Genomic DNA, 11860 nt, shown 5'->3' with positions numbered 1-11860 from the left:
TTCCTGCTCTTTCAGATGATATGACCTGTGCTTACTTTCAGGAATGAACTCAATCCTGGTCTACATTGGACATGAAGTCTTTGAAAACTATTTTCCTTTTAAGTGGAAGATGCAAGACAGTCAATCCCACGCAGAGCATCTGACTCAGAACCTCACTGCGACAACGCTTTGGGTCATAATATCGTATTTACTTTACAGGAGAAGGATATTCTGGAAAATCTGATAGAGGTGGTCAGGGTGTAGCAGGCCTAGATTCTGGTGGGGCAAGTGCGTAAGGTGCATTCGCCTGAAACACTGCCACTCACGCTAGGCTGCGTTACTAAAAAGGGATGCTAGTTCAAGTTTACAGTGCCATGGAAGCTGTCATCAAGATTTTTATGTGACTTAAGGGAAAGTGTTTTCCTATTTAGCAAAAACTTACTAGTCTGCTGCGGTTGCTCTGTTTTCTGTATTTTGTAAATATTTTACTGATCTCCCTCCTTCACGTAGAGAAACTGAACATACTGCGACAGTTGGGCAGAGACAGCCTGATGGTGCTTATGGAAGGAGCTGCAAGGGGGTATCAGAATGGGACTGTGGTAACTGTTGTTGCATCTGACAAGGCAGCCCCTAACTCACGTGGTCTGGGGTTTGTATATACCCTGGCACCTGCCGCACGCCTGCGCCACTCTGGCTACTGGCACACATTTAACTCGGCCATGGTTGTGACTCGGGAGCACTGGCAGCATCTTCAGCACTGCGCTTGGGTGGGTGGTGCAGCGACTCTGGGAAAGCTCAGGGGCACCCTTACAGCGTGCTGTGGAAAGTGGGGACTCAACTGATCCTTCTTCATTGTGTTCCTCAAGTGTGGTCTTGGATCAAAACCTGAGGTTTAGGATCTGCTGAAGACTGCTGCCAAAGATCTCTTCTGTGGGCTTATTAATCAGCGTGCTGCTCCTACAGGCTCAGCAGCCCATCTGTGCGTGTTCTGGGTCTTTCTGTTACGTCCCTCTAGCATGGGTGAGGTCTGAGTTTCACATGCTACACTCTAAGAGTGCAAAAAGGACAGTTTCTGTTGACCTTGTATAATCACTTGGATATTACCAAAGTTTGATCAAAGCAATCCTCTTTATAAATGGATTTAGGTAAGGGCCCTGAATCTGAAAACCAGCAATACAGGTACAATTCAGCCAAAAAAGAAGAGAGAGCAGACCAGTTCAAAGTAAGGTAATAGTTTTTGGAAACTCAGGAAATTCACTCATGCTGTGATTTCCAAACTACTGCTAATAAAAAGCCCAAAATAACCTGCTATGTTCTCTTTGTATGTATAAAGACAGGAAGAACTACAGTATAATGCTATGGAAAAAACCCCAAAACAAATAGGACATGACAGAGAATTTCTTAAACAAAGTTTTATTTATAAAGTTTGATCTACCCACATAAGAAAACTAAGCAGTAAACAAACACTGAGTAGTGTTTGTATACTGCAGAAACTGTAACTCATAGGGAACTCCTTTGACTCTCTGGACAGGTGATTTTCCACTGCCCCACTGCTGTTCATACAACTTGAGAGCCTTCCCCTCTCTCCACTGCATCACGATCCAGTCCATTCAAGCCAGAGTCTGGAGCAGCAGTATTTTCTCATTGATGCAGAACCTATGCAAGACCACCATGAGATTTTCCCCACAGCGCGAGACCTGGCGCTCCATGGCCAGGCGGAAATCTTCTTTCACTCCTTTAGTTATACCCCGGGTAACGGTATGGTGCCTTGAGCCATGAAGGAAAGAGACAGACAAAAATCAAATAAGGGCTATTTGGTGCACTGCAGTCATTGAAAAGGTACTGCATGTCACTTACTGTGTATCCTCTGTCCACACTCAAGTTTATATAAGGAGAGACAAATAGCCTTTTTTTTAGAAGTCCCAAAGTCTTTGCTTTCACTGCTTTGATTATGATTGTTGGGGAGGTGGAAACTATGCTGCTGTTCTGGCTAACAGGAAAATCTGTTCTTTTAACCCAGCTTGTATGGGGAAAGGAATTGTTGGGTTTTTTTTTTTTCTACCTTTGCTGCTCAGGCCACTTCCTCCTTGTAGTCACTTCTATAAATGGTTGGGGTTGAAAAAAAAGAGTGAAAAGATAAACCAGCTTTCTCTGGAGGAAGGGGACAGATGGCTGCCACCATAAAGAGCAGAGGGCATCTGGTACCAGTAGCAAAGTGCAGGAAGGAGCTATGTAATCCTGTGGGCACTGATAACTCTTGGATGAAAGGTGCAGTGGACACTTCACAGGCCAACACAAAGCGCAAATCAAGCCAGGCTGTGAGTCTGCATGAGAAGCCAGCTCTTGTAGAGATACTAAGCACCAGGCAGGGATTACATTTATTCTGTGCAGAAGTTCAGGACTTGTGTTCAAAGAGAACAAAGGTCCAGCTACTGAGCAAGCTGAAGTGATACTGGCTGGGGAAACTCTTGGGATGTTGCCCTGTCAAAGGCTGTTCTTATGAACAGTTCTTTGTCCTCACGCTGGCCTGTAGCACTCAATACCTAAATCTTGTCCTTAAAACAATGTTCTGCAGTGCCAAAGCACTACACTTTACTTGCACTGGTCCAGAACTGGGTAAGTAAGATCAAGACTTGGTAACATTTACCTGCAAGCCCTACTTGGGAAGGGAAGCAAAAGATATGCCCTGAAATGAGAGTCTTAACACTACTCAAGGAGCAGCATAAATTAACTTGAAGAGAAAAGCATAATGCTAACGTTGAGAGTAGTCCTGAGCCCTGGGTAAGAAGGGAAGAGCTGGACCAAACCCAGCAAGCACGCTGAAAGGCAGAAAGGAAATTGAAAAATAAAGGGTGAGTGCACCTATGCCAATGGAGAGATGCTGGAAACGAGAAAGGGACAAGTCTGGGAATTACCCTCACTGACAATACCACCCCTCCTTCACTTAAAGCACCGAGTCCAGCATCTGAGAAAAGACTTCTCTGTTAAAACAGTAGAGACCTCTGTCATACGTGGAAGAGGCAAAGAAGAGACTGGCCTGGAGACCACTGGGCAATTCATTGATGAGCTAGGCTGAGTGAAGCAAAAGTGCACGGAAAACACTCCCCCATATTCAGAGGTTATTGGATAAGCCCCGTTTTCCATCTTTACTGTCTTAAAACACTGCTGGCAGCTGAATGCTATGGTCAGTGACAACCTAAAGGAGAATATGCAACCTATAGCTACTGAGCAAGCCAGCTGCGCTTTTGGAGATGTGTGTCATGTCACACCTGGAAAACAGACAACAGAATTCAGAACAACTTAAATGAAAAAGTAGCTACAAATGGATCCAGTAACCAGTATCTTGGAAAGAAAGGGTTATAACTCCTGCTACTACATGACTGAACATCGGGATAATTTTGCAGGTTTTCTACATTTTTGTTTAAATTCAACAGTGATTATTAAAACTGAAAGGACACGGATACTGGCAACTTATGGGAAAAAGGAAAATAAATGTTATAATAGAACAACATGGTTTGCCAGGCAATGTGGGCACAAATGGAGAAAAAAAAAAGATAAATACTGAGTAACAAATTGCTGAAAACCATGGGCAGTAAAACATGTTGACAAAACACAGCACACTATGAGCAGGGTTTTTCCACTTGGTACCTGTCAGCAGTCTGTATGCTGGGCTGTAGCACAGGTATGAATTCCTGCTTTTGTAACCCCATGGGAGGGCTAGAAGTCCTTTAAAAAACAGCAAATAGCAGCATTCAAACACCCACACACCAACTCCCCCTCCGGTGCAAAACAACTCCAGAGAAGAGCAACGAAGAGCTAGGCTGAGATCACACAGCGATATGACCACCGAGCAGCCGAAGGGTGCGGGACCCTAACAGCATCAAACATGCAAATATCCCCAGATTTCATTGCCAGGCTGTTCTGCAACTGTGGTCTAAATATCTGCACATATTTCTGGACAGTTACACCAGGAGAAAGGACAGTGCTAGGTGTCACAGTTGTGGGATGATGAACTGTCCTAGCATTTCCAGGAAGCGTGTCAGTCAAAAATGTACTCGGAGGAGCACGGCAGGCACCGCAGCAGCCCCGCAGAGCTGGCACCAGTGAACCCCGAGAGCCCGCGACTGGGAGTTCAGGGATTTGCTGCTGAGCCCAAGCCGGGTGCATGCACAGCGGGTATCGGCCAAGTTCAGTGCGTGACAGTGTTTGTTACAGGTTGCCCAAGTATCTTTTCATTAGCCCACGCGTGGCCCTTTTCACCTTTTCCAACTCAAACTGCTACAAAAATGGCTGTTAGAGGACAGCACAACGTCAGAGCACAAATGCTTGCTCAGAGCAATGTCCCATTTATGACCAGGGCCACATGAACTAGCCACCAAAAGGTGTCTCAGCTGAAAGTCTGTCTTCTCTGTGACGTCCTTATCTCCGTGTGCTATCTATAACGCAAGATAATGACCTCACATGTCCAGCCTAGAGCAAATCCAATGCCCCACCTAAGAAGAAATGAGAAATTTGGTATATAGAGAACAGGTTTAGTTTCTTAACATAAGTCTTTCAAAATGTGACCTGAATCTTTTTAGGCCCCCAAGTGCCAAGTGCATTGTTCACCCCATAGACGCTAAGAAAGGAGCAGAGAAGCAAGACTCACACTTACATACTTATAATATCGAGTTGGGTGCCTCCCTTCAGATCTCACAGCTGGGCATTTTGGTTAGTATCTATAATTTATTAATGAATATGGATGGAGAGCTATGCTTATAAATGTCAAATAAAGACAGGACATTTTAGTAGTAAAGAAACACTCTACAATACATCTACAATAACCTGAAATAAAATATTCACAAGAGTTATTCAATCAAATGAGATAATTTTTCAAGAGTTCTGGGCATGAATGAGTCCAGTACTTGCAAAAATGGGCTTGGAGAACAGAAAATACAAAGGAACAGCAAGAAGTTATTGGTCTCAGAGTGGCAGATGTTTGCAAAAGGCATTCTGTGCCACTTCATTGCTGTTTGCAAGATCTGCAGTCAGAACTAAATATACGCAAGTGCACACTCAGAATAAAAATCCCACTTTCAAGGTACTTTGTTTCACTTCAAACCAACTGAGCTTTTCCTCCTCTGTTCCCAAGGGCAGATGTCATGGGAATGTGAGTAGAGGCAGAACACTCAACAGCTTTCACATCAGGTTTACACAGTTTGGTAGGCTAAAATTAGACTAATTACAGTAAGACTTATCAAAAGGAGGGACATGGTATTAATCAGTCATTTTTTGCATGTTGTTCTTTTCCTCTTTAGCCTCACTAGCTAACACTGCCACTACTGACACACATAATCAGTAAAACTATGAAACTTGCTTTTAAACTTAATTCTAGACAAGCCACTTAGTGGTTGAATCCAGAGCTCATCATAGAAGTCTTGCTGACTCTGCAAACAGAATGAGCTGTCTGTATCACCAGTTAAAACCAAGACCATGGACCTTCATATTCCCACAATGGACACGGGCAAAGGGAAAGCTTACAAGCTCTATGTATATTTTGCAGGACCTGATTATACATCTGCAGGCTACCAAGATCTTACTCCAGCTTTTGAAAACCACACTGCAGTTTGCTTTTCTAAGTTCAGAAGAATGAATATAATTTCCTATAAAGTGTAAGGTACTGAGGAAATGTACTAGAGGAAGGATGTGGAATTCACCTGGGGAGAAAATGTCCTGTAAGTCACGAAACAAAAAGCTGTCCTTACAAAAACCATATAATATCTGTAATACATTTCCCATCAATTAAGATGCAGGATTGCTACATACATTCAGGCTGAGGAAAGATCAGGCAAAGGAGCAACTACTTCGTCTTTGGGCTGCTGTGGCAAACTCACAGAGTCTTCCTGTGCATGACTGACTGGTATCTGAGCTGCCTCTGATAATTACTGGGAGGATGGTGCAGCAGCTCATACAACCACAACTGGTGATACTTTTAAAAGATGAAAGCCAGTCTGCAGATTTTGAGCCAAACAACCGTTGTCCCAGCAAACAGGGCCGTGCTCGTGCACTTTATCTAAAACCTAAGCTGAGGGAGGTCATGAGCTAACCAATGCTGTTGGGGTCAACACTGCTGGGTGACACCATCCCTGAGCCTCACAGCCAGTCCAGCTAGAAAAGTATCTGGGATACCAGGGGAGAAGACATCTCCGATTAGTGGACTACACCCTGAACTCTCCCTCCCATCAGCTCTCTGATGAAGTAGTTTGAGTCCTACACATCTCAGCACACAAAAGACACTGTACACGGCTCTTCCAGCTTTATCCAGCACGGGATATTTGACCATTTTGGTTCAATAATCACAAAGAAATGGACCTCTCTTCTACAGCATTACCGTCATTCAGGAAACTTAACACTGGTCAAAAGGAGGTCGAAGAGAGATTTGTCTTGCGAGAAACACTGCTCACTGCCTACTTCCTGACTCGTGGGGTCAGAACAGTAAGTAACAGCTACCACACCAGTCAAAATAAAAGCCATGATGCAGAGAAATAGCGCTGAACTACTGCAAATAACTTGAGATAGCAGCTAAGAAGTTACCAGGTGTGGTCTTCAGTGCTAAGCCCTCTCACCAGCAAAGCTTATTACTTAACATCATACCCTGTAGTACAGCATACCCTGATTCTTGTTTCCATACAGCTGGTTACAAGCACTGAGATAAAGCAAGAGTAAGAGTTTGAAAATCTAGAGCTTGAAAGATAAAATTATCTGTCACATAATTAAGCATTTGTATGTCTTGTTTTTCTTTTATTTAATTACACCTAGTATCTTATTTTTCTGTTGTTTACCTAGAGCTGTGGAAAATCTATTCACTAGTCCAGACTTGGATCCAGTAGTCTAATATTAGGCTTCCATTTTTGGAAAACTTTAGCCCATTTCTAGTTAGTGAATAGCCAGAATACAATGACCCAAAATGGAATTTCAACAAACTTTAGCAGTCTCCCTCTTATAAAGCAAAATACCAGAAGTTCTAATGAACGACCTGGATATTCCAAAACATTCTGCCACTAAAAACCTGCAGCAGATACTTGTTCAGTCTTGACTCAAAACTAAGAACACCTAGGAAGTTAATCCAAATTATTAATTTCCTTCAGCATCTCGTAATAAGCTAAGCAGAGTAAGCTTGTTCGTTACATAGCAAGAGATGACCTGCTAGTTCTGACAGAAAGGTTACTAGAGTTTACCTGGACTGTAATTAAATTTATGTTTCATACCCGAGTTTTTCATCATTCAGTGGTCTTTCATAACTTTGTTTCCAACAAACAGTTCTTTCTGTTCAGCATTACTGTTCAGCAAAATTATTAACAACACCTTGCACTCATGCCTAATTATTTAAAGAATTCCTGCAAAATGCAAGTGTCTGATTGAAAAAGCAATACTGTAATCACTTGAATATGAACCATTCTAAAGCAAATGCAAGTACAAGCAGTTTAAAGTTGAAAAAAAACCACCAAAACAAAAAGAATTCACAGATCAGCAGGACAGTCAGAAACTCATGGCCTTGTCTGAACTCCTTAGCCAACTCCTTAAATTTAAACTCAAAGACATATCAAACTGACTATCCAGAAGATTACATGAAAGCAAAGACAACCAGAACATACTCCCTTTTTTTTTTTCCTCCAAAGAAAACAGTGAATGCTTTTTTATCCTTACTTGATCAACATTGCTTGATTTGGCAGCAGTTCCAGGTGAATTTTCCCTCCTTCCTGTGTTCTTAAATAAGCAAATTCCTCCAACATATCAATATCTGAAGAAAACATTAAAGATTTGAGTAAGGAAAAAATGACAGAGAACATTCCTTCTTATCCCTCACATCTGAAGCCACACTGCTGAAAGGACAGTCCAAGTGGACAGCAGTTGAAGTAACTCATTCTTAAAAGTGATAAGGATCACAGCATGTATTCCTAATCCTCCACAGATTCATAAGAAATAGCTTTTTAAAGTGCAAAACACACACATTGGTCAATTTCTTTTCTTTCTTAATTTCTTCATAGGTAAAGTCAGACAGAGGTAAAGAAAGCTCATCTCTCCAGAGGAATTCCCTGGTTGCTTTTATTTCCTTTTCCTGCATTGCAGGCTATCAAAGCAGTGCATACTGAGGCTGGGACTGAAGGAAACGCCACCACAGTGGCATGTACCACCCTTTTTAGCTTTCTAATTTGGTCCCTTATTTGGCTTTCCTACTTTTGTTTTCCCCCCTTCCTTTAACGGCAGAGCTTTTTTAGTTGTCTCAGATAGGAGTTAGACCCCTTGCTTCCTGGAGACCATGGCTGGATGTCCATTTAGGTTAAACACTAAACTGTCCATGTACATGTATGCTGGTCAAAAAATACGTCAGATACCTGAATACAGAAATCATACGTGCTTTGCATGAATTTTGACATAGCTCGTTATCTTACTCAACCCAAAAATCCTACCCACACCAAGCATTTCATAAACAATAGCCAAAATCATTCATCTCTCTGAAGCACAGGTACTGCTTTTGCTAACAACCATGCAGCACAATGCCCTGTATATCTTACTGAAAACACTGCCATCGTTTGCACGAGCAGCCTAAGCTGCTGCTCTTTTCCTGAACGGCAATGCAACTGCAGCGTACTTCAGGGTACTCTCAAGTGCCATGACAGGTGGCAGCAGGCACAGGTATAGTCCACTGAGCACTCACACCTATTACAAGAGGCTTGCACGGTATGGAAATAAATACAGAATATGATTCACGGAGAGAGCTGCTGGAGCTATCTAACAGCTTTTTCAACACCCCAGCACACAGTTGTGGATGTGAAAGACACTCTCAGTTAGAGAAAGGATACTTGTGACATAGTTGAAAAAATTCTCATACTGGAAGTTTCCTTGTTGGCAGATTTTGTTGATGGCTTTCAGGAACAAGTTCTCACCCCTCGGCCACTCATGCTGAAGCAGAACAACTACGTGGCCCAGCGCCATATCATCTCTGCTGTCCGTGAAAGCTCTGAGCTTCAAGGAAAAAACTGACATTGAAACAATCAGGAAACACATGTTGCTTTTATAAATATATGGGATTAATCTCACCTATATCTGTACAAATACAAAATAAGTTCTTTAGGAGCATACTTCATTCTGCCCTAATATATACATTTAAAATAGGTTGGAAATTTCCAAACAAAATACCAAATTCTCTCCACTGACCTGTAAGGGAAGTCTGCATACAGACAAAAATATTTTGAAATTAATTCTGTCTCCTCTGCCCCAAACTAAAACAAATTAGACAATAAAAAGAGAGAGAACAAATCCCACTCCAGTAACACACTCTCCCCTCCACAAAAAAAAGACCCTCCACAAACCCATTTAGGTGAGAAGCACTTGAGGAACAGCCCTTCACACCTAGTCACACCACTGGGATAAGGTCATGCAGTTTCAGGACCCCAGATACATAAACTAGGCCTAAGAGACACAAAAGAATTTGAAGCCTTAACAGTAGCTTACCTTGAAACAAGCTAACAATAGATGAAGACAGTAAGGCATGATAGCTCTACTGGTACATGGCCAAAGCTTCAAATCAGACCCTGCAACAGAACAGTATCATACACTTCTTTAGGCGTCTCAACATTAGCTAAGTTTGAGAGAAATTAGAATGGAACAAAATGAATCTACAATTGCCCATTCTCAGGTAGGGAGGAAAACTTTGAAGGTAAATTACAAATGATTAAAAACATGAAGTTCCACATTTTAAATTTTTTTCTTCATTTCTCTTTTCTGATAGCAGGGCTTTGTCACCTATATACTTTAACAGGTACCAGCAGGAAAACCATGCACAAAACCAAGAATGGATAAAGAACTTCCTCCCTTTTCATAATACAAAAATAGAAGAATTATACACTCAACCAAAATGCATGAACTAAATTGAGCTGACACTGAGTTTGGGATGGTAGCAACTCCGTACCTTTCCTGAATTTAGACTTCACTTTAGGTTGCTCCTCTTGCACTTTACCTCCTTCTTGTATTGGAAGTAAAATACAGCACATGAGATCAAGCACTTTTTCACATGTTTGCTATAAAAAGAAGAAAGACATGATAATGCTAAGTCTAAATTAAAGTTCTTCAAATTCAAATATGTTAATAACGATTAAAAATTTCAGACATCACAAAAGAAAAAAGCAATCACAAAATTCTCTGCTAGAACTTGAGTGGACTTAATGCATAACTTAATTTGTCTGAGCAAAAAGATGTAGCTGTCATTAATCTCTGCGAGCCTACGTAAGTCATTTTAAATGTGAAAAAATATGCATTGGCATTCTTCATGTCAAGAGCCTAAGATCAATACAACTGCAATCAAAAACTATTTTATTTTGAAGGATTAAGTTTTCAAATGGATCCTTAGAATAGTTTTTAAAAGCTTGTTCTGTCCATGGTAAAAATAGAAAAGAAAATGGCAATCTGACAGCATGATGCAAGTGCAATGAATTTTTAATGCTATTTCCTAGAGACAGTAAGAGGTCTATGGGGATGTATTATCACATTTCCAAGGAAACAGTAGTAAACTGCAAGGGACAAAAAGGCTTGTCCAGTAGTACTGGGATGACGTTAGATCCTAAGACATCTAGCCTTTATTATTAGTGCTGACACTGACTGACCTCGGACCACCATGCACTCCTGTAATATTAAAAACACAAAATATATATTGTGAAGGTAAAGCAAGTCCAGAGGTCAGGTCAAACAATATTGTTCTGGAGTCTCTTATACTGTCAGTTGATAAACAATTCTTTTCTAAGATGATCACAGAAAGTTCTTTTCAATAAACCTTTTCTTTCCTCTGCCACATGAAGCCTATACCTAAGAATTTTCCCTCAATATTTAAAACTGTTTCAATAAAGTTAAGGAAATCAAATTTAAGGCTACATTTGCAGACAACTCAAACACTTGTAGTTATGGAAAACCGTAACTAACCCCCCCATATCATAACTACCAAGCAGGCTATGCAAGAGATGCTAATGGCCAGTCAGTTAATGTGCCAGCAAGTGCAATTCCTCTCGCTGTGAAGCGTGGGTTTTTCAGCAGACCCTGGCTTACGCTCGATACCCTGCTGAAAGCAGGCTAATGGGAAATTCAGAGGAAGAAGACAAGCGGGAACCACAAGGCCAGATGGAGAAGGACCAGAGTGCGGAACGCTGTACGTACCCGATACTCTCCAAGGGCAAAGTGGCATGTTGCTAACTGGATTAGCGCTCTCTGATTTTCTAGTGATCCTTGTCCTGTAATTTGCTGTGGAGAATGAGAGCCCTGAAGAGCTGCCAAGTGATGTAGGCTGCTAATTGCTTTTTTGTACTGCCCCTTTAAAAAAAAAAAAAAAGATAATAAAGACAGTGTTACAGTCTTCTGTATACAACAGGTAGAAAGATAGAAATAAAAATTCCTTTCCAGAAAGGTTTCAAAACAGAGCGTGTCCAGGTAACAGGGCTTCAAAAATTTAATCTAGCAGAACACTCTCCAGTGATGTGCTGTGTACAGGAGTGTGGACTGACCACTTGCAAGACAGTGAGAAGACAAACAGAATTCTGCTTTAAAAAGCCTGTTTACAAAGTCGTATTTACAACTGAAATAATCATGCTCTTCAGAGTTAAACATTACGAGCAAAAATGGCAAAAATAAAAGATCCTCAAAGGAAAAATATAAAGGAACAAGTGTTGTTCTATAGACGGCATTTGGAATGAGTACAGTCAGCCTCATTTCTGAGGAGAATGATAAATTTTAACTGAGACACGTTAAAATCTCCTGCTGTTTGAAAATTCTTTTCTCTGATTGTGTTCCAATAGAATGCACCAACAGATAAATAAAAATGCACTTTTCTTCCACAACACCATATATATATATA

At 41.2% G+C, this 11860-nt stretch overlaps 2 protein-coding genes across 2 annotated transcripts in view; one reads left to right on the top strand and one right to left on the bottom strand.

Annotated features, from left to right (window-relative positions):
* The window catches only part of HGSNAT (heparan-alpha-glucosaminide N-acetyltransferase), a gene marked incomplete at its 5' end in the record, with an annotated part of 9636 nt that extends 9180 nt beyond the window's left edge, over nt 1-456 (top strand). The window contains one exon of the mRNA XM_010171127.2: nt 42-456. Within this exon, the coding sequence (XP_010169429.2) occupies nt 42-223 (182 nt within the window). The remainder of the gene's footprint in view (nt 1-41) is intronic.
* Nucleotides 457-1366: 910 nt separating this feature from the next.
* LOC104527408 (integrator complex subunit 10) lies at nt 1367-11319 on the bottom strand (the record flags this gene model as incomplete). The annotated part of the gene is made up of 7 exons (XM_029085740.1): nt 1367-1746; nt 3628-3705; nt 7666-7759; nt 8823-8985; nt 9475-9554; nt 9932-10040; nt 11167-11319. Coding segments are annotated over 7 exons (834 nt in total), but the record flags the coding sequence as incomplete, so codon positions are not given.
* Between the last annotated feature and the right edge of the window lie 541 nt (nt 11320-11860).

Source organism: Antrostomus carolinensis, unplaced genomic scaffold (assembly GCF_000700745.2).
Source record: "Antrostomus carolinensis isolate BGI_N321 unplaced genomic scaffold, ASM70074v2 scaffold5787, whole genome shotgun sequence".
In the NCBI taxonomy this organism is placed as follows: domain Eukaryota; kingdom Metazoa; phylum Chordata; class Aves; order Caprimulgiformes; family Caprimulgidae; genus Antrostomus; species Antrostomus carolinensis.
This window is presented reverse-complemented; position numbering and strand designations above follow the sequence as displayed.